This window comes from Bufo bufo, chromosome 2 (genome assembly GCF_905171765.1).
Source record: "Bufo bufo chromosome 2, aBufBuf1.1, whole genome shotgun sequence".
Classification (NCBI taxonomy): domain Eukaryota; kingdom Metazoa; phylum Chordata; class Amphibia; order Anura; family Bufonidae; genus Bufo; species Bufo bufo.
In genome coordinates this window covers 20,196,344-20,220,213 of record NC_053390.1, presented here as the reverse complement: position 1 = coordinate 20,220,213, position 23,870 = coordinate 20,196,344, and the positions used below count along the sequence as shown (strand labels likewise).

Genomic DNA, 23,870 nt, shown 5'->3' with positions numbered 1-23,870 from the left:
ATGACCCTTAAAGAGTTTAATCTCTCATTAAAAAGCAGGTTCCAACCCCCGCCAAATATAGATGTTATTGAGGCCTATATAGCATTGGTCAAGAAAGGTATGCAAAAATTAAGAGAACAATCTCAGACTAGATTTAAATCTAACCTAACCAGAACAGAAAGAGAAACACTTAATAAACTTAGCAATAGGGATGAAATAACCATTAAGCCCGCCGATAAAGGCGGAGCTATCGTCATTATGGATACGGTGAAGTATGAACAGGAGATACAGAGACAACTGGATGATGCCTCGGTGTATCGCCTCGTCGACCATGACCCTAAATTCGAGATTTCTCGTAAGATTAGGCTCCTGGTCGATGACACATACGCCGAGGATATCATTGATAACTCATTACATGACTACCTTATCGTAGTGCATCCCGTGACACCGGTTCTGTACACCCTGCCGAAGATTCATAAGGACAGAGTTGATCCACCAGGACGCCCTATAGTGTCTGGGATCAACTCTGTCCTTTCACGATCGGCCATTTTTTTGGATGGAGTACTCCAAAAATATGCTATTGATGCAACGTCCTATGTGAAGGATACCACCCATTTCTTACTTAAGTTAAAGGAGTTGACATTTCAGCCAGGGGACACACTGGTCTCATTTGATGTGGTCAGTCTTTACACCAGTATTGACCATGACAAAGGACTTGAAGCAGTTAGGTATGCCTTACGCAACTCAGAGTATACACCTGCTATGGTGAATTTTATTCTGGCGTTGCTAGAGATCATACTAACGTGCAATTATTTTAAGTTTAAAGATCAATTCTTTGTGCAAAACAGTGGGACCGCGATGGGGTCTAATGCTGCACCGGTGTATGCTAATATCTACATGTCCTATGTAGAGAGTTCGTCTGTGTATCCATCCAGCTTCTTCAGTAAAGTGAGGGGCTGGATGAGATACATAGACGACATCTTTCTCATATGGACAGGTACGGAATCTGAATTGGAGGCATTTAATGAGCATTTGAATAACATCCACCCAGCATTGAAATTTACTAGAGTCAGTTCCAAAACCCAATTACAATTTCTGGACACACTGGTGTGTGTACAGGGGGATGTATTGGGCACGGACATCCACATAAAGAATACTGATAAGAATAATATCTTGCAATATGACAGCTCACACCCACGAGCAATGATAAAATCGCTCCCCTATAGTCAATTCCTGCGAGTACGCAGAATAGTTAGTGATGAAGAAAGGGTGGAGGTCAGATTGCAAGAGATGAACCAAAAATTTATCAGGAGAGGCTATCCCCTACAATTGACGAACAAACATCAGGATATAGCTCGTAGGATGGAGAGGGAAATGTTGCTCAAAAAAAATGAAAATAAAACACAGACACAAGCTAGAATTCCCTTTGTATCTAGGTACACAGCAATGAGCAGACAGGTTGCCACGGTGATCAGAAAAAACTGGACATTGCTTACTCAGGCATTTCCAGATACCCCAGAATTCAAAAATCCCCCCCTGTTTTCATATAGGAGAGGCCCCAATGTCAGGGATAAATTGGTACACGCAGACAAACCCCTGAATGCACAACAACATAAACAAACAGGATGTTATCCATGCCTAGGCTGCTGCCACTGTAACAACATGGCAAAAGGTAAAACATTTGTACATCCGCATACAGGAAAAAGATATGAGATCAGGCAGTTCTATACCTGTAATTCAACTCATGTTGTCTATATCCTTCAGTGCCCATGTGGGCTCCTTTATGTGGGGGAGACCACACAGGAGGTCAAAAAGAGGATTACACAGCATAAGTCCAAAATCTGCAAGGAAGCCCTGGACCTTCCAGTACCAGAACATTTCCACAAATTGGGACACAGTGTGTCACAATTAAGGTTCCAGGTAATAGATGGAATACCACCACTTAGGAGGGGGGGAGATCGAGAAACCCTTCTAAAACAATTGGAACTTAAGTGGATATATAGGTTAAATACACGGGAACCAAGGGGACTCAACAGGGACTTCAACTTGGGGGTCTTCCTGTAAGGGATCCCTGTTTTTTTCACACAGTATAGATGAACAAACTCTTTTTTGTTTTTAGTAACTAAGTTTTGTGCCCAACAAAGGTTATTGTTGTGAGGTTTTTATGTATGGGTTTCACTTAACACTTCTTTTTATATTTATTCTTGTCCCCCCATAGGATGGACCTCACCGGGACTATCCCTGATCCGCAAATTTTCCAATGCTGACCTCGTTTAACTCAGCCTGATATTTGATACTGATCCGCAAATTTTCCAATGCTGACCCCGTTTAACTCAGCCTGATATATTGTATGGTGCTTGGGTTTGGCGGACGGTGGTAAGTGCATGACGTTTGTCCATGGCCATTGAACATATAATGATGCATGAGTGGACAGCCGCGGTGGGCCACCTGGACTGTTGTCACTTTGCGGTGATCGATCCGTGTGGTACCCTTAGCGACTGAAAATAACCCTGAAAAGTGTACACATGTCTCATCTAATGCAACGGATGGGGACATGTACACTTTCATAAGGAGAAGTATGCATGGGTATGTGGTATCCTCAGGAAGGAGGGAGAACCGAGTGGAATCGGTATTCCACCTGGAGGAACCACATATAACATTTAGGGACTTGAACCCGTGATTTAATAGAGTAATTTTAAATGTTACTGCCTAAGGACCGATGACATTGACCTTTCCACCCACCGCCATTCACCCTTTCGCTATCTATATAATGAGGAGGTAGTATGTGGGGTAACGCGGACGATCCAGCAGTTTGTTGTGTCAATAGCCGCGTCCCCATGGTAACTACCTGCGTCATGATTCGGGTCATCTGGTGCGATGCCGGGAAGCACTTTTGCCTGTGGATACCGACAACAGATGACGCGATACTTGAAAAAATTCTCTATTGGCTGATGGTAGGCGGGCACGCATGCGCAGTGCGACTTCCGGGCCGCTGAGTTCAGCGCGTTGTAAGAACACTGCGGACATGGGTTAGAACCCCGGGGACGTCACCTTAGGGTAGGAGACAATGTTATTATTATATAGAAGTGTATATGTTTATATGTCACTAAGATTGTTCACCATACTGGATCGGAAACGATCCTCATTATTATGACGATGTATATGTATTTGGATATAATTGGATATATCACCTCACCTGGGGAAGCGATGGCTCCACCCACTTTGTATGGTATAAAGCACACACAGACTAAATTCATTTTGTTGCTTGAGAAAGACCTGATTAGGTCGAAACGTCGCACCATCTTGCTGTATATGGAATAAACCACCTTGGATTTATAATATTTACAGTCACATACTCCAGTATATATAGTCCCTTAAGAGTCCTTGAAACATTTTTCCCACACCAGAAGTTAAACTAACTGGTCTATAATTACCTGTGGAGGACCTAGATCCTTTTTTTGAATATGGGCACCACATTTGCCTTGTGCCAATCACTTAGGACTGTACTTAGCGGAAATTTATGTCTATCTCCCTATTCCGTCCCTTCTATTCTATTCCTAGGCTGTTGTCTTTGTTTCCTAAATAACCTGCTAGTTCTGCGTATTATATACAACCCTACAGTCCTTCATACACCCCAGGAGTAACACACAACCCTCTCAGATACTTATATATAAAGAAAAGTTTACTGATAACATAGAGTTGACAAAGCAATGGACATTATACATAAAAATACAGACACTACAAAATACATAGAGGACACCAACACAGACAGCCGCCTCTGTTCCTGCCCTCCCTGGCTGCTAAGCAATGTGACTAATGTGTATGTATATAAAGTATATCCAGATTTATCCAATATGCTTTCTACTGGATCTACTCTTCTAACCAACTCACATCCAGTACCTGACCATTAGTACATGTACATATAGAGACTCGTGCATAAATAGCATATATATATATTCTACTACAACTATCTATAAGTACACATATAAAGTGTACTGGGATATTATACTTATATACATATAACCAGATATATACTTAGCTTGCCCCTGAAGTGTTGTTGTTCCAAGGGCTGGCAGGAAAAGAGAGAGCCTCCCAAGTTTCACATAGCCTATATGTTCCTGTGTCCCAGCCCCCACCATGGACTCCGCCCTGTGACCACCCAAATCTCTTCCCAATCTGTTGACCACGAGAATGTTGTCCAACTGCTTTTACAATGTGTCCTTCCTGCCTTTGATATGCTAACAAGGGACACAATGACCAAATGGCTAGAGATTGAAGATAAGATCACATTTGCATTACATTAAACAAAAGGTTTATGCAGCAGTAAACCTAATTCCTCCCCCTGTGTTGGCGACCATGTCACCATAAACTGGGGGCTATTAAAGGTTGAATTGATTGCAGGCTCTGGCCAGTATATGCGGTATCCCTGAGTTACATAATATGGCCAGATCCTTAGGGATCCGAACCACAAATCTATTATAACAGATTATGTATCAAATCGGTTTTTATACACAATAAAAGCACACAGAGCTATGGGGAGTGGGTATCGCGGATGTGCTAGTGGCCATCTAGCAACCCATGTCCTCAGCTCTATACCCAAAATCCCGGTGACAGGTTCCCTTTAAATAGGTTCTCTGTAATGAATCGCTCTCACACTAGGACTCAATGAAACTGTGTTACCTGTCCAAATCTCCCAGGTCTAAAAACCTAAATTCACAGTATAACAGCAATTTCATCAGTATATCCTAACAGAGATCAATTAAAACAGCTGGGCCTGGCTCGCCATTGATGAAGGGGGTTTTGCTTATCGGAAATTGGAGATTTATGTCTATCTCCGTATTCTGTCCCTTCTATTCTATTCCTAGACTGTTGTCTTTGTTTCCTATATAACCTGCTTGTTCTGCGTATTATATACACCCCACCAGTCCTTCATACACCCCAGTAGTAACATACAACCCTCACAGATACTTATATATAAAAATAGTTTACTGATAACATAGAGATGACAAAGCAATGGACATTATACATAAAAAATACAGACTCTACAACAGCAGTCAGCAACCTTCGGCACTCCAGATGTGTTGAAACTACGACTCCCAGCATGCTCCATTCACTTTTATGGGAGTCCTGAAAATAGCTAAGCAAGTGTGCATGCTGGGAGTCGTAGTTTCACCACAGCTGGAGTGCCAAAGGTTGCTGATCCCTGCTCTACAAAATACATAGAGGACACCGCCACACACAGCCACCTCTGTTCCCGCCCTCCCTGGACACCGCCACACACAGCCGCCTCCATTCCCGCCCACCCTGGCACCGCCACACACAGCTGCCTCCGTTCCCGCCCTCCCTGGACACCGCCACACACAGCCGCCTCCATTCCCGCCCACCCTGGCACCGCCACACACAGCTGCCTCCGTTCCTGCCCTCCCTGGACACCGCCACACACAGCCGCCTCCATTCCCGCCCACCCTGGCACCGCCACACACAGCTGCCTCCGTTCCTGCCCTCCCTGGACACCGCCACACACAGCCGCCTCCATTCCTGCCCTCCCTGGACACCGCCACACACAGCCGCCTCCATTCCCGCCCACCCTGGCACCGCCACACACAGCTGCCTCCGTTCCTGCCCTCCCTGGACACCGCCACACACAGCCGCCTCCATTCCCGCCCTCCCTGGACACCGCCACACACAGCCGCCTCCGTTCCTGCCCTCCCTGGCTGCTAATCAATGTGGCTAATAATGTGTATGTACATAAAGTATATCCAGATTCCTCCAATATACTTTCTACTGGATCTACTCTTCTAACCAACTCACATCCAGTACATGCACAGTATTTTTTTGCCCTATAAGACGCACCGGCCCATAAGACGCACCTAGGTTTTTGAGGAGGAAAATAAGAAGAAATTTTTTTTTTAACCAAAAGGTGTGCTTTTGGTGGGTTTTGAACTAATGGTGGTCTATGGATGACACTATTATGGGGGATCTGTGGATGAAGCACCGTTATGGGGGTCTGTGGACGACACTGTTATGGGGATCCGTGGATGGCACTGTTATGGGGCATCTGTGGATGGCACTGTTATGGGGGCATCTGGGGATGGCACTGTTATGGGGGCATCTGTGGATGGCATGACACTACTATGGGGGGATCTGTGGATGACACATAGCATCTTATGCTATGTGTCACCCACAGATCCCCCCCATAACAGTGTGCCTGGGTAGTGAATGACCCCCAATACAGTGGGTGGGGATCGGCATCTTGTTTTGTAATGGCAGCCGGGCCCGGTGCAGTCACTGTATTCTATTACACCGGGCCCCGCTCACTGTAGTAATCATATAGGCAATGTTAAACTGTAGAATTCCTCTCCAATCCAGCCTGCAGTACTTACTACTAACTTCCATAGCAGGTAGGATGCCGGGCGCTGGCAGCGTAACTCACTACGTCACGCGCCTGCGCCAAATGGCCACTAAAGAATGCAATTAGAGTCCACAATGCCAAGCATCTCTAATTTATAAGTATAGCACTAGCAATTATTATGCATTTTTGTACTTTATTTGGTTTGCAGAGAGCTGTTGCATTGCATGTTTTGTTTTACAGTGTTGTTCTCAGCCATAGCAACGTGCTCCTGCGCATTGGGATGTGCTGACTGACCCCCTTTTTCTTTGCATATATATATATATATATATAATCTACTATAAATATCTATATGTACACATATAAAGTTTACTGGGATATTATACTTATATACATATAACCAGATAGATACTTAGCTTGCTCCTGAAGTGTTGTTGGTTTAAGGTCTGGCAGGAAGAGAGAGAGAGCCTACCAAGTTTCACATAGCCTATATGTTCCTGTGTCCCAGCCCCCCACCATGGACTCTGCCCTGTGACCACCCAAATTTCTTCCCAATCGCAACAAGAATATTGTCTAACTGCTTTTACAATGTGTCCTTCCTGACTTTGATAAGCTAACAAGGGACACAATGACCAAATGGCTACTGGCCATACTGATATCACTGAATGAGTGAATACCAATGGATATCAATATACACTGTATCCAATTATCAGGCATATTTGTGTGGTCATCAGGCTGAGGTTCTGGCTAAGAGACATATTTTCCTGTAACACACAGCAATGACTGAACTGAACTCATTAAGAACTCTTGGGTGTAATCCATCTGGACCTGGAGCCTTGTTCACATTTACCTTATTTAACTTGACTCTCCGCATGAGTGGGCTGTAAATATTGAGGGTTTTACACTATTTAGGAAAGACCGGGTCAATAGAAAAGGCGGTGGTGTGTGCCTGTATGTGAGGAGTGATCTGAAGACAAGTGTGAAAGAGGCAATTGTGGGTGAGACTGGTGAGGATGTGGAAACCTTATGGGTGGAAGTTCAAAGGGATAAAAACACTGAAAAAATAATACTTGGTGTAATCTATAGACCCCCTAACATCACAGAGGAGATAGAAGCTCAACTGTATAACCAAATAGAGCGGGCTGCACAGGCTGGTACAGTGGTCATAATGGGAGATTTTAACTTCCCAGACATTAACTGGGGTCATGGTTCTGCCTCAACCACAAAGGGTAGAAGATTCCTCAGCTTGCTACGCCCTGCACCTTATGGGCCAGTTTGTAGAAGCTCCCACTAGGGGCGATGCTCTGTTGGATGTGGTAATTTCTAATGATGCAGAGCTTGTTGGAAATGTTACTGTTCAAGAAACACTAGGTAATAGTGACCACAATATAATTATTAGGGATCGACCGATTATCGGAAGTACCAATATTATCGGCCGATATTCAGGATTTTGTACATTATCAGTATCGGCATCTAACCTTGTGAGATGCCGATAATGCGTATAAAGCGAATACTAGTGAGCACTTCCATTATGGAAGCGCGCACTAGTATGCATCGGGTTTCGGGAGCGGGGAAGAACCGCAGCAAGTGCTTCCGATATACACCCTCCCTGGTCTTCTTTGATGGGGCCCGCGCTGCGCGCACTATGACCTGATGCTGCACTCTGTCAGGTGACAGTGCAGCATGGGACGGAGAAGACAGGGGAGCGAGACGCCGGACCCAGAGATGAAGAGGAGCTGCGGTGCAGGAGAGTTAAGGAGTTATTTTTTTTAATCTGAGGTCTGATAGGGGTTATTAAAGGGCTGATCTGAGGTCTGATAGGGGTTAATAAAGGGCTGATCTGAGGTCTGATAGGGCATAATAAAGGGCTGATCTGAGGTCTGATAGGGGTTAATAAAATCAGTGAGGAGGAAGGATGGTGTTGAAATTTGCATTTGGCACTAGTATATTATAAATGTAAATTATAAATTGACTACCAACTAAGGGCTTTATTAATTTATAATTTACATTTATAATATACTAGTGCCAAATGCAAATTTCCACCACCTCAGTGACTACCAACTAATAGAATATATATTATAAGATATATAATATCGGTATAAATTATTGGCTATCATCCTGAAAGTTCATAGGTTACCGGTATCAGCTCTAAAAAATCTATATCAGTCGATCCCTAATGATGACAGTATATTCCCCCTAAACTATAAGCAGCAAACTCTGTTATTTAGCCATAAATACATGGACCTAGCAACTGATGTGGCTGCAATGTTGGTTTTCACTCAAAACATGGAAGCCTCCCAAGCTTTCCTCAACAAACAGTCCGCTTTACGTTCCATGAGACCAAGGAATTGTGAAGAGTCCTCAAATGGCAAAGAAGTTTTTTTTAACTACTTTTGCCACCTGAACATCTATCTTAGGGGTTTCGTCAAAGATTTTAGATTACGATGCGTCAAATTACAAACGGTTTCTAAACTCCTTGGAGACCCACAACCTTTTTTCTGGATCAAGCCATTTATCTAAGGTCATATCTTTCACATTTTCATGTATGGGAAAGACCCTGTTTTTTTTTCATCCTCAAACCGCCAAACATTTCATCCGGTTTGTGTAAATCTTTTATGCCCATCGTTGATCTAACCACCCTCAGTAAATCATCCATCTCCTCCATGGAAAAACAGTATTTTCTCTCTTCCTCCATTATTTCACCCTCAGATAATTGGTCTTCTCCAAAATATTTGGAGGAAGAGGTGTCCTCGTCTAATTCTTCCTGATCAGAAGAAGACAGAGCTGATAATCTTTTTTTTTTTTGAGGTACTGGAGAGGAACTGGGGGCAGATAATGATGCGAGAGAGGATTTAATCTCTTCTTTTAATAAATCCTGAATAAATTTTTTCTTGTAGTTTTCAGGGAGCCTCTTTGTGGAAGTAGCACATTTCTGAGACTTAAGTTTAACTTTAGTCTCTTTACCTCCATATTTTAAAAAAACAGAAAGAGCAACCATGTATTAAAGGGGTTGTACAAGTTATTTTTTTGTTCTTTCTATGTTCCTAACTGGGCAAAAATAACAACTTTACGGTTAACTCACTTTATCTGCAGTGCCTGGTTTATCAGATTTGACTGATGGTCACATGACCTGTGATGTCAGCTTCTCTCCCTGCTCTGATAAAGTTTGTTTACAAGCCTGTAAACGAGACGTCACTGTGCTGGCCATGCCCCCCTTCACTGCCGCTGTCTGCTCTCTCCTAGGATTCTTAACCCCTTCAGCTGCACAGACTGGGTAGCTGCAGGCAGTGAGGAGAAAAATGCTGGGCACTGGAGCTGACAGACTAGAGAGAGTGTTAAAGATGAGTGAATTTTATTCTATATTTTGTATCTCTAGGACTGTAATGAGTTAAATTTTTCTTTTTCAAGTTCTTCCCACCCCCCTCTTTGTTTCAAAGCTGGGAGAAGAGGGGGGGGGGGGGGCAAAGAGCTGTGCTGTGAGAAGTGTCTGTTTTCTCATCTTTGTATAGGTGTATAGATTGTGGAGGAATGCATAAGCCAATCATATGCCCTCCCTGGCTGCTAATCAATGTGGCTAATAATGTGTATGTACATAAAGTATATCCAGATTCCTCCAATATAATTTCTACTGGATCTACTCTTCTAACCAACTCACATCCAGTACATGACCATTAGTACATGCACCGTATTTTTTTGCCCTATAAGACGCACCGGCCCATAAGACGCACCTAGGTTTTTGAGGAGGAAAATAAGAAGAAATTTTTTTTTTAACCAAAAGGTGTGCTTTTGGTGGGTTTTGAACTAATGGTGGTCTATAGATGACACTACAGGGAGTGCAGAATTATTAGGCAAATGAGTATTTTGACCACATCATCCTCTTTATGCATGTTGTCTTACTCCAAGCTGTATAGGCTCGAAAGCCTACTACCAATTAAGCATATTAGGTGATGTGCATCTCTGTAATGAGAAGGGGTGTGGTCTAATGACATCAACAGCCTATATTAGGTGTGCATAATTATTAGGCAACTTCCTTTCCTTTGGCAAAATGGGCCAAAAGAAGGACTTGACAGGCTCAGAAAAGTCAAAAATAGTGAGATATCTTGCAGAGGGATGCAGCACTCTTAAAATTGCAAAGCTTCTGAAGCGTGATCATCGAACAATCAAGCGTTTCATTCAAAATAGTCAACAGGGTCGCAAGAAGCGTGTGGAAAAACCAAGGCGCAAAATAACTGCCCATGAACTGAGAAAAGTCAAGCGTGCAGCTGCCAAGATGCCACTTGCCACCAGTTTGGCCATATTTCAGAGCTGCAACAGGCCATATTTCAGAGCTGCAACATCACTGGAGTGCCCAAAAGCACAAGGTGTGCAATACTCAGAGACATGGCCAAGGTAAGAAAGGCTGAAAGACGACCACCACTGAACAAGACACACAAGCTGAAACGTCAAGACTGGGCCAAGAAATATCTCAAGACTGATTTTTCTAAGGTTTTATGGACTGATGAAATGAGAGTGAGTCTTGATGGGCCAGATGGATGGGCCCGTGGCTGGATTGGTAAAGGGCAGAGAGCTCCAGTCCGACTCAGACGCCAGCAAGGTGGAGGTGGAGTACTGGTTTGGGCTGGTATCATCAAAGATGAGCTTGTGGGGCCTTTTCGGGTTGAGGATGGAGTCAAGCTCAACTCCCAGTCCTACTGCCAGTTTCTGGAAGACACCTTCTTCAAGCAGTGGTACAGGAAGAAGTCTGCATCCTTCAAGAAAAACATGATTTTCATGCAGGACAATGCTCCATCACACGCGTCCAAGTACTCCACAGCGTGGCTGGCAAGAAAGGGTATAAAAGAAGAAAATCTAATGACATGGCCTCCTTGTTCACCTGATCTGAACCCCATTGAGAACCTGTGGTCCATCATCAAATGTGAGATTTACAAGGAGGGAAAACAGTACACCTCTCTGAACAGTGTCTGGGAGGCTGTGGTTGCTGCTGCACGCAATGTTGATGGTGAACAGATCAAAACACTGACAGAATCCATGGATGGCAGGCTTTTGAGTGTCCTTGCAAAGAACGGTGGCTATATTGGTCACTGATTTGTTTTTGTTTTGTTTTTGAATGTCAGAAATGTATATTTGTGAATGTTGAGAAGTTATATTGGTTTCACTGGTAAAAATAAATAATTGAAATGGGTATATATTTGTTTTTTGTTAAGTTGCCTGATAATTATGCACAGTAATAGTCACCTGCACACACAGATATCCCCCTAAAATAGCTAAAACTAAAAACAAACTAAAAACTACTTCCAAAAATATTCAGCTTTGATATTAATGAGTTTTTTGGGTTCATTGAGAACATGGTTGTTGTTCAATAATAAAATTAATCCTCAAAAATACAACTTGCCTAATAATTCTGCACTCCCTGTATTATGGGGGATCTGTGGATGAAGCACCGTTATGGGGGTCTGTGGACGACACTGTTATGGGGATCCATGGATGGCACTGTTATGGGGGATCTGTGGATGGCACTGTTATGGGGGCATCTGTGGATGGCACTGTTATGGGGGCATCTGGGGATTGCACTGTTATGTGGGCATCTGTGGATGGCATGACACTACTATGGGGGGATCTGTGGATGACACATAGCATCTTATGCTATGTGTCACCCACAGATCCCCCCCATAACAGTGTGCCTGGGTAGTGAATGACCCCCAATACAGTGGGTGGGGATCGGCATCTTGTTTTGTAATGGCAGCCGGGCCCGGTGCAGTCACTGTATTCTATTACACCGGGCCCCGCTCACTGTAGTAATCATATAGGCAATGTTAAACTGTAGAATTCCTCTCCAATCCAGCCTGCAGTACTTACTACTAACTTCCATAGCAGGTAGGATGCCGGGCGCTGGCAGCGTAACTCACTACGTCACGCGCCTGCGCCACCTGCTTCATTCATAAAGTGGGAGGAGCAGGCGCGTGACATAGTGAGTTATGCTTCCGCCTCCCACCTGGCCTCCTGCCTGCTACAGAAGATTGTAGTAAGTACTACATGGTGGATTGGAGAGGAATTAACATTGCCTATATGATTACTACAGTGAGCGGGGCCCGGTGTAATAGAATACAGTGACTGCACCGTGCCCCGCTGCCATTACAAAACAAGATGCTGGCCCCCAGCCCCTCCTCCCTCCCCGCTGATACACACGCCAGCCGCGGTGTATCAGTGTAAATTGCAGCATTCGCCTCATAAGACGCAGTGCTTTTTTCCCCTCACTTGTGGGCAGGAAAAGGTGCGTCTTATGGGGTGAAAAATACGGTACATAAAGAGACTTATGCATAAATAGCATATATAATGTAAAACAAAACATGCAATGCAACAGCTCTCTGTGAACCAAATAAAGTACAAAAATGCATAATAATTGCTAATGCCATACTTATAAAATAGAGATGCTTGGCAAATCATTTTGTACAAAATTATTTGAGATATTTATAATCTACTCTAAATATCTATATGTACACATATAAAGTTTATTGGGATATTATACTTATATACATATAACCAGATAGATACTTAGCTTGCTCCTGAAGTGTTGTTGGTTTAAGGTCTGGCAGGAGGAGAGAGAGAGCCTCCCAAGTTTCACATAGCCTATATGTTCCTGTGTCCCAGCCCCCCACCATGGACTCCGCCCTGTGACCACCCAAATTTCTTCCCAATCGCAACAAGAATATTGTCCAACTGCTTTTACAATGTGTCCTTCCTGCCTTTGATAAGCTAACAAGGGACACAATGACCAAATGGCTACTGGCCATACTGATATCACTGAATGAGTGAATACCACTGGATATCAATATACACTGTATCCAATTATCAGGCATATTTGTGTGGTCATCAGGCTGAGGTTCTGGCTAAGAGCCATATTTTCCTGTAACACACAGCAATGACTGAACTGAACTCATTAAGCACTCTTGGGTGTAATCCATCTGGACCTGGAGCCTTGTTCACATTTACCTTATTTAACTTGACTCTCCGCATGACTGGGCTGTAAATATTGAGGGTTTTACACTATTTAGGAAAGACCGGGTCAATAGAAAAGGTGGTGGTGTGTGCCTGTATGTGAGGAGTGATCTGAAGACAAGTGTGAAAGAGGCAATTGTGGGTGAGACTGGTGAGGATGTGGAAACCTTATGGGTGGAAGTTCAAAGGGATAAAAACACTGAAAAAATAATACTTGGTGTAATCTATAGACCCCCTAACATCACAGAGGAGATAGAAGCTCAACTGTATAACCAAATAGAGCGGGCTGCACAGGCTGGTACAGTGGTCATAATGGGAGATTTTAACTTCCCAGACATTAACTGGGGTCATGGTTCTGCCTCAACCACAAAGGGTAGAAGATTCCTCAGCTTGCTACGTCCTGCACCTTATGGGCCAGTTTGTAGAAGCTCCCACTAGGGGCGATGCTCTGTTGGATGTGGTAATTTCTAATGATGCAGAGCTTGTTGGAAATGTTACTGTTCGAGAAACACTAGGTAATAGTGACCACAATATAATTATTAGGGATCGACCGATTATCGGAAGTACCAATATTATCGGCCGATATTCAGGATTTTGTACATTATCAGTATCGGCATCTAACCTTGTGAGATGCCGATAATGCGTATAAAGCGAATACTAGTGAGCACTTCCATTATGGAAGCGCGCACTAGTATGCATCGGGTTCCGGGAGCGGGGAAGAACCGCAGCAAGTGCTTCCGATATACACCCTACCTGGTCTTCTTTGATGGGGCCCGCGCTGCGCGCACTATGACCTGACGCTGCAGGCTGTCAGGTGACAGTGCAGCGTGGGACGGAGAAGACAGGGGAGCGAGACGCCGGACCCAGAGATGAAGAGGAGCTGCGGTGCAGGAGAGTTAAGGAGTTTTTTTTTTTTAATCTGAGGTCTGATAGGGGTTATTAAAGGTCTGATCTGAGGTCTGATAAGGGTTAATAAAGGGCTGATCTGAGGTATGATAGGGGTTAATAAAGGGCTGATCTGAGGTCTGATAGGGGTTAATAAAGGGCTGATCTGAGGTCTGATAGGGGTTAATAAAATCAGTGAGGAGGGAGGATGGTGTTGAAATTTGCATTTGGCACTAGTATATTATAAATGTAAATTATAAATTGACTACCAACTAAGGGCTTTATTAATTTATAATTTACATTTATAATATACTAGTGCCAAATGCAAATTTCCACCACCTCAGTGACTACCAACTAATAGAATATATATTATAAGATATAAAATATCGGTATAAATTATCGGCTATCATCCTGAAAGTTCATAGGTTAACGGTATCAGCTCTAAAAAATCTATATCAGTCGATCCCTAATAATTACAGTATATTCCCCCTAAACTATAAGCAGCAAACTCTGTTATTTAGCCATAAATACATGGACCTAGCAACTGATGTGTCTGCAATGTCGGTTTTCACTCCAAACATGGAAGCCTCCCAAGCTTTCCTCAACAAACAGTCCGCTTTACGTTCCATGGGATCGAGTAATTGTGAAGAGTCCTCAAATGGCAAAGAAGTTTTTTTTTAACTACTTTTGCCACCTGAAAATCTATCTTAGGGGTTTCGTCAAAGATTTTAGATTACGATGCGTCAAATTACAAACGGTTTCGAAACTCCTTGGAGACCCCCAACCTTTTTTCTGGTTCAAGCCATTTATCTAAGATCATATCTTTCACATTTTCATGTATGGGAAAGACCCTGTTTTTTTTTCATCCTCAAAACGCCGAACATTTCATCCGGTTTGTGTAAATCTTTTATGCCCATCGTTGATCTAACCACCCTCAGTAAATCATCCATCTCCTCCATGGAAAAACAGTATTTTCTCTCTTCCTCCATTATTTCACCCTCAGATAATTAGTCTTCTCCAAAATATTTGGAGGAAGAGGCGTCCTCGTCTAATTCTTCCTGATCAGAAGAAGACAGAGCTGATAATCTTTTTTTTTTTGAGGTACTGGAGAGGAACTGGGGGCAGATAATGATGCGAGAGAGGATTTAATCTCTTCTTTTAATAAATCCTGAATAAATTTTTTCTTGTAGTTTTCAGGGAGCCTCTTTGTGGAAGTAGCACATTTCTGAGACTTAAGTTTAACTTTAGTCTCTTTACCTCCATATTTTAAAAAAACAGAAAGAGCAACCATGTATTAATGGGGTTGTACGAGTTATTTTTTTGTTCTTTCTATGTTCCTAACTGGGCAAAAATAACAACTTTACGGTTAACTCCCTTTTATCTGCAGTGCCTGGTTTATCAGAATTGACTGATGGTCACATGACCTGTGATGTCAGCTTCTCTCCCTGCTCTGATAAAGTTTGTTTACAAGCCTGTAAACGAGACGTCACTGTGCTGGCCATGCCCCCCCTTCACTGCCGCTGTCTGCTCTCTCCTAGGATTCTTAACCCCTTCAGCTGCACAGACTGGGTAGCTGCAGGCAGTGAGGAGAAAAATGCTGGGCACTGGAGCTGACAGACTAGAGAGAGTGTTAAAGATGAGTGAATTTTATTCTATATTTTGTATCTCTAGGACTGTAATGAGTTAACTTTTTCTTTTTCAAGTTCTCCCCACCCCCCTCTTTGTTTCAAAGCTGGGAGAAGAGAGGGGGGGGGGGCAAAGAGCTGTGCTGTGAGAAGTGTCTGTTTTCTCATCTTTGTATAGGTGTATAGATTGTGGAGGAATGCATAAGCCAATCATATAGGTTGATGATATATACCTATTATTCACTGCCTATAGAGAAGCACCTCCTGGAAGTGTCACATATGACGTATGCAGTATTAGTGTTAGGATAAACGCCATTACAAAATGGCGATGGTAACCAGATGTTTACATTAGTTCACATTCCAAAGTAGTGCCCAGTGCGCAGATGCAGGTGTATTATCTCCTCTCTCTTATCTCTTCTTCCTTTTGAGCCAATGAAATAATGCCTGGGCCTCAGAAAGTACTGCCCTTTTCTGAAGATACATATACCACTTACTCTGTGTAATAAAAGTTAGAGATTGCTTTGACCAGCTCCTGTGTCAGTGTCTAGTCTCTCAACCATGCGTGGATATTAACCCCCTGGGAGTACATTGATTTGGAGCACCAGAGTGTATCTCAAATGCTCTAATTTAGGGCGTCTTCATCAAATGGCGACCACGAAGGGACTCTAAGCGAAAGTAGCATCCAACAGCTGACAAGACGGGCCCCTGAGCTTGACGAACGGCAGAGGGGAGAGGACTGCAGCCTCAAAGAAAGGTGAGAAAACTTTATCTCATCTGCCTTTCTGCTATTTACTTCGTCATGCTCAGATAGCTCAGTCTGCTGTGAGGTGGTACCGATGTAAGTATAGTAGTCGGCTGTAATGCTGAAAGCTTGGAGTCTATAGAACCAATAGTCTGAAATTATAGATCACTCTGGTGTGTATATGTTTTGTGTGTGTCTGTGATTTATGTGAGGAGTGAGTTGAGCACAGACGGTAAGACCACAGACAAAGGGAGGGGACAGTAACCTCCTGGTTTGGAAGGGGGCGCTGTAGCGCTGAGGTGTGGGACAAAGTAAACTCCGGCTGACCTGACCAGGGAGACGCGTGGAGCCTCATGACCCTTTGATAGGGAAGACTGCGGAGATATTCTCCACCTGACCTGACCCCAGGAAGACGCGGTGGAGCCCGCCTGACCCTCTAGGGGGAAGACGTGCGGGGAGTCCCAGCTGACTAGTCAGACGTGATAGTCAGATTTGAGCCAACCAGTGGGGGGGGTGAATCCTTTGTCTGCGGAGGAAAGGGTTAAAGGTGCTGATCACTACTCTGTTTTGTGTGTGTGTCAGTCTGAAATACTGTTGTTGAGATGGGTCAGTCCCACTCACATGAAGAAGGAGAATATACTGCTCCTCAGCTTGTAGCGAGAGAAGAAGGAAGTCAACATGTAAAACAATTATAAGAAGTTAATGAAGATTATAGGATGTGATATTAATGGAGAATTGAAAGTTAAAATGTAAAAAAAATGTTACAGAGCAGTGTCAGGATGTTAATTGATGGCACTAGCAAGAAATAAAGTGCCCCAGTGTCTGCAATCAGAACGGCGCTTATGTTAAATGTTCAGAAATGAACTGGTTACGTTTTTTTACCCTAATGATATGTGTGTGCTTAAATATGGAAGATTCTAGCACTAGCATTAGAGATTACAGCAGTAAAAGATGGTCAGTTAATGGATAAGTATTGTATGTATCTAGTGTGAGCTACAGAGATCCACTTCCCCCGCCTTCACACAAAAACATTCCTGAGATAAGGGAAGCGGGCAGGGAATCATGCAGAGTAAGTGATGTGTAATATATTATACAAGACGAAGAATTGTTCAATAATTTTCTTTCTTCTTTCCCAAGCAGTGTAATGTGGGAATCCAGCTTTTAACAAAATGACTGTATGATTATAACATGTATATTGTCTTCTTATAAGATTTGATTAATCACAGAGTGAAGACCAGAAGACATTGGAAAACAGCACAACAGCGACAGACCATCAGCAATTCTGGGTGTGCATATCTGTTTCCAGGAAAGCTGTGTTTGTCTGTGCTGCAAGTTTTGGAATGTAACAAAGAAATTGTGTGACTGGGTTGGAAGATAAATGATTCAGTGGAATGTGAATGGGTGTGGCTTTGAGTTGTAGTTGAGGCGAATATGTGTGAAGACTGATGGATGTTTTTAGCAGAGCTGTGAATGCATATTTTATGTATGAGGGCGAGGTTATGAGCTGTTTGTGAAAATGAGTACATGAAAATGTGAATGCGTATAGAGTACGATATTTGTTTTTAAATAATATGCGCATTGAGAATTGTATTTTTTCTTGGAAGATTTTTGTTTTTTTTATTGGTGCCAACAGTGTTGATTGAGCTGTACATTTTTTTAAATTGAAGTCAATGAAAAGTTTCTTATGGGCCCTTTGTGTGTTCATGTCTGTATTGTCATATCTGTTTGTTTCAATGTTTGAAGTTATGTGTTACATGTTAAGTGTTGTGCTAAACATCAGAGCTCTGTTCTTATGGACAGCTGGCACACTACTGACGAACAAAAGGAGGACCACAGCGTCCGACTGAAAGGGGTGGACTTAGATGACTCAGAGCGGAGGGAGGAGGATAGGGGTGGACGTTACAGACAACGACAGCCCTTGTGCCCATCCCCTAGTTATGAGACACTCCCATGGAAGATGAGAAGTCCTGTTTTCCAGTCTATTAATTCTGCGATAGGAAAAGTTGGATACTTCTGTAAGCCAAAATGCAGAGTAACATCAAGCAGCATTAGGTGGTTCAGTGGTGCCAACCATAGGTAGTGTTCCTTTGGCATTGCTTCAGCCCTGATGTCAAACGCCTCATTGAAGTGAGGAAAAAGTAAGTCTGCCACTCTATAATGGTCCTGGGAGATGGGCCTGCAGAGTCTGTGGGACCCAGATCCCAGAAGAGAGAGTGCTGTGCTGTGTGTGGTACTCCTCGTCCACACCACACGAGAGGATTGTATTCTATATTGACCATGCCCGGATCACTGTCCGTCCCCACAGACACCCATGTTTTTTTGTCATAAGGAAAACACAAAGACAGGTGAGGGGGAGTTAGATCAAGATTAGGAAACAGGAAATCCAGTATCGGCTCTACTTTTAAACATTTTTAGCAGATTCAGTCTGGCCCAACGATATCCCTCACTCTGGGTGATAAAGAAGTAGTCCCGTTTTTGATTGATACTGGAGCAGCCAAGACAGTTGTGCACAGCAAACATGGCCTCCCCTGATTTACTCTCCAAGGACACCAGTCTTTGGGTAAAAGTGGATGGGAAAGTAGTACGCTCCCTTTTCAACAGAAACCATCCATATTAGATTTGCCCCTAATCAAGATGCGCTTGCCCGTTTGCTGGTCAGTGGTAACGCCCCTTGTTGCCTCCTGGGTGCAGATTTGCTTGCAAAAGTACATGCTGGTATCTCATATCAAGAGAACGGCACTGTGAAGCATACAGGTGCCCTCAACGACCAGGAACTTTGTTTGTTGGCCATTAGTGATAAAATTCCCTGGTCCATGTTTGTATCAGTACTCCTAGAAGCTGAAAAAAGCAAAACCACTCACCATTGGATGGTACATGACCTACATGCCGTTAATGAAGCCACAGTTTCTAACACCCACATCGTGCCCAATACACACACCTTGTTGGCTCAGGTTCCCATTACCCCTACTCACTCCACTGTGATTGATTTGTCCTTTAGTCCCTACCGCCTCACAGATGAGGTGGTAGATGCTTTTTATGCCTAGAGCTGGCAATTTTGTGTTCCCCCACACTGGGCCTATCAGATTATTACATTTAGATTGTATTGTTATGAAGTGAGTGGCCATGACTCAGCTGTCCTCACCCAACTGCATGGCCAGCAATAACGCCCCGTAGTATATTATTCAGCCAGACTTGATCCCGTGGCCAGAGGTGCCACTTTCTGTATCAGAGCTGTAGTAGTTGTACTAGCTATGCTTGATGAAAGCTCTGAGATAGTTCTGAACCACAAAGTGATGGTGATATTACATCTATCTTCATGAACGTACAATCCAAATGATTGTTTTGTTACCCATTATTTGAGAATGCAGTGTTCCATTTTGTTGCCTGACAATGTTGCTCTCAAAAGGTTAATACTTTGGACCCAGCCACCCTGTTACCTCTGGACCAAGGGGGGAGGGAAGAGTTAGGGCACCGCACTTTAAACTTAAACTCCTGACTGCTGAAGAGGCTCCTGACTGTTTGCAGATGATGTCACAAGAGGTAGTGGGATTTGGTAAATCAGCCATTAGGTAATCTAGATCATGTGCTCTTTGTGGATGGATCGAGGTATGGCCAGGATGGCAGGTACTACACAGGTTGGGCAGTGGTGATTAAACGTGAACTACCACACATGTCTGCTCAAGAAGTGGAGCTAAAAGACTCTGAAGATGGCTTGCAGATATGCAGATGGAAAAACAGCCAACATTTACACTGATTCCAGGTGTGCTTTTGGGATAGCCCATGACTATGGGCCCATATGAAAAGCCAGAGACTCCTTGATCGCTTCTGATGGAAGCCCTCTTGTCACTAACATGAGAGGTGATGATAGCAACGAAAGGCCACTGTAAACATATGCAGAGGAGGCAAAGGGGAAAGCCACGGCAGATCAGGCGGCAAAAATGGCTGCCAAATTACCTAAGCAGACCCCTGTCTTAAGTGGCCACAGTTCAGGTCCCTGAAATAACTCCTCCTGTCTCCCGAAAGTTCTTAAGACCTTACAGAACTAGATGGGGAAGGAGGAAAGGGACTGGTGGATGGAAAAGGGGGGACTACAAATAAGAAGGGAAACTTTGCCTTCCCAGGTCCCTCTAATCCACGATGGCACAGGCAACCCATGAAGTGATGCACCAGACAAAAACTGCTATGTGTGATTTAGTACGTAGCATATGGTACGCCCCAGGGTTCAGCACTGTAACAGTCAGACATACTCAAGGATAAATGATTTGTGCCCAGAACAAAGTGGGCAAGGTGGTTAAGGTACCCAAGAAACACGTCTTGCTTTTTGTATCTGTTTCAACGTTTGCAGACTACCTTAAACTACCCAAGGTGGGCATGTATGAGTATGTATTGATATGTGATGACTTGTTTTCAGGATGGCCAAAACCGTACCCAAAGAAGTAAAGAAGATTATGGCCGACGTTGTGTGCAGGTATGGGGTACCTTAGATCATTGAAATTGACACAGGTGTTCACTTCACAGGTAAAGTGATGCAGAAGATGATGAAGGTTTTGGGTGTAGGACAGGCCTTACATGCTTCGTACCATCCACAAAGCAGCGTAGAGTAGGGAAAAGGAACTGAACGGGACACTAAAGTTAAAGATTCAAAAGCCTTAATAGAGTGCCTGCTGGTAGCTCTCTTTTAGTAAGGTATACGCCTAACCGTGAGACAGGTCTTTGTCCCTATAAGGTCCTTTTTGGGTAAGCCCCTAGGATAGGATTTTATTTCCCACAGCAGCTTCTGATGCAACATGGTTGTCTGACAGATTATGTGATCAGTTTTGTACAAGCATTTGACTAAAGTACATTTTCGAGTTTTTGCTTCACTTCAAGGTTTTGATAAAGTACCAGGAACCCACCAACTTGTGTCTGGAGATTGGGTGGTAGTAAAAGACACGTTAGAAAAGTCCTAAAACCCTGGTTTGATGGTCCATTCCGAGTGTTGTTGACCACAAGCACAGTGAAGCTCAAAGAAAAGCATAATTGGATTGATTTCAAGGAAGTGTTGAGACTGGTTTTCCCTTGTGTGACTGTTGATCATGACTCAAAAGAATATGGAAAAAATTGTATGAAAACATCGATCCAGAAAATCAGAAGCACTGATGACCTCCAGTCCCCCCATATAATGTCAACGCCAGTTAGGAAAAGATCCTCTGACTTCCCCGTGCTCAAATCCAGTGTCACTGGAGGCTGTTCGCTAGGTATGGCTTGTCGTGGAAGCTGGTGAAGAGGATGTCGGAGCATTGGGACAGATGTTTAGGTTTAGGCAGAGAATGAAATTCATGGGGGGACTGTTAAAGATGTGCGAATTTTATTCTATATTTTGTATCTCTAGGACTGTAATGAGTTAACTTTTTCTTTTTCAAGTGCTTCCCACCCCCCTCTTTGTTTCAAGGCTGGGAGAAGAGAGGGGGGGGGGGACAAAGAGCTGAGCTGTGAATAGTGTCTGTTTTCTCATCTTTGTATAGGTGTATAGATTGTGGAGGAATGCATAAGCCAATCATATGGGTTGATGATATATACCTATTATTCACTGCCTATAGAGAAGCACCTCCTGGAAGTGTCACATATGACGTATGCAGTATTAGTGTTAGGATAAACACCATTACAAAATGGCGATGGTAACCAGATGTTTACATTAGTTCACATTCCAAAGTAGGGCCCAGTGCGCAGATGCAGGTGTATTATCTCCTCTCTCTTATCTCTTCTTCCTTTTGAGCCAATGAAATAATGCCTGGGCCTCAGAAAGTACTGCCCTTTTCTGAAGATACATATACCACTTACTCTGTGTAATAAAAGTTAGAGATTGCTTTGACCAGCTCCTGTGTCAGTGTCTAGTCTCTCAACCACGCGTGGATATTAACTCCGTGGGGGTACATTGATTTGGAGCACCAGAGTGTATCTCAAATGCTCTAATTTAGGGCATCTTCATCAAGAGCATTGCACAAGAAGGTAGGGGGAAGATCCTGTGTGTATTAGCAGTGTCGTTATACAGCTGGGACTTGTGGTTCTACACATACAAGATGCTGCTGATTCTTCCAGCACTCAGGGCAGCTCTTGTATCCACTCCCTTAGCAGAGCAGGGGGAGGGGCAGAGGTTGTTTTTATTGCATGTAAACAAGGGCCAGAAGAGAACCGGGGAAATTAGGAAATATATCTTTTTTTTTTTGCCTGAAACTTGCTTAGCTCAGTTATATATTGCTGCCCATCAGATTTTCAGTGCAATATATATTTTTTTCATAACTCGGACAACCCCTTTAAGACCATAATACACATAAGGTTAAATGAGACTTTCCTTTCTCCCCACTGGGGAACTCTAAGTAGGAGCTGCTATAAAGGGGTCTGGATTATCCATATGTCCTGCCGGGGGAGCCACTGCAGACATGCTGGACTGAGGCACCGGTCCACATGCTGTCTGTCTTTAAATTAGCTTGCGGTTGCCTGTAGCAGCGTGTTGCTGTTATAGCATGCAGGGTCAGGGCCTTTGTTGTGTGCGCCATGACATGGTTGCCATGCATGCTGTTGCCTGCGGCAATGTGTTGCTTTTTTTTGCTTGTGTGCACTTCCCCTTTAAGTTGTTTCCTCCTTCTGTCTGGTGGTCGTGCGGTTAATGTCTTCCTTGGTGTGGAACTGGGTGCATTTATCCTTGTGTTTTGAGCCTGAGATCTAGTTTTGCCTCCAGCCTTGGTGTGTGTGTGTGTTGAAGTGTTGATGGTCCTGGATTCCATCTGTCCAGTCTTAGGGTCATCCTAGTTGAACATCAATGTCACCCCCTTGTTTCTATGTTCTATCCCCTATCCTTACCTGTTGTTGTGTTTGATGTGGGTTTATGTTATGGGTGTGTGGTGATGTCTTGTTTGGTGTACTATGTCTGGCATTTTTGGTGTTATGCCTGGCATGGTTGCTAGACATCTCCTTGTCTGTCTATGCCTCCTGAAGGGGGCCCCATTGGTTTCCCGGAGGGGTGAACCTAAAGTTTAGGAGCAGCCTTGCATCCGGTGTTCGCAGGAGGTTCCAGGTTGTTTGGTTGTCGTTGTTCCATCTTTGCTGCGGCAGGTAAGTGTTTGTTGTTCTGTTGTGTTGTTGTTTTACCTGGTGCTTACCTGCCGTTCAGTTGCTGCTCTATCTATCTCTCTTCCATTTGTTACTAGGCCACTGGAGACTCCGAACCGGTTGTCTCCTATTCCTGACCACTATGCAAGGGACTGTTAGGATCAGCAGGATACAGGTTCCAGTGTATGAGCCCTCCCACCTTTAG

The 23,870-nt window shown here is 43.7% G+C and overlaps 1 protein-coding gene across 1 annotated transcript in view; it reads left to right on the top strand.

Moving 5' to 3' along the window:
• The window catches only part of LOC120990645 (zinc finger protein 250-like), a 36,761-nt gene continuing 12,891 nt past the window's right edge, over positions 1-23,870 (top strand). Inside the window, exon 1 of the mRNA XM_040419561.1 lies at positions 1-976. Coding sequence (XP_040275495.1) covers positions 1-976 — 976 coding nt within the window. The remainder of the gene's footprint in view (positions 977-23,870) is intronic.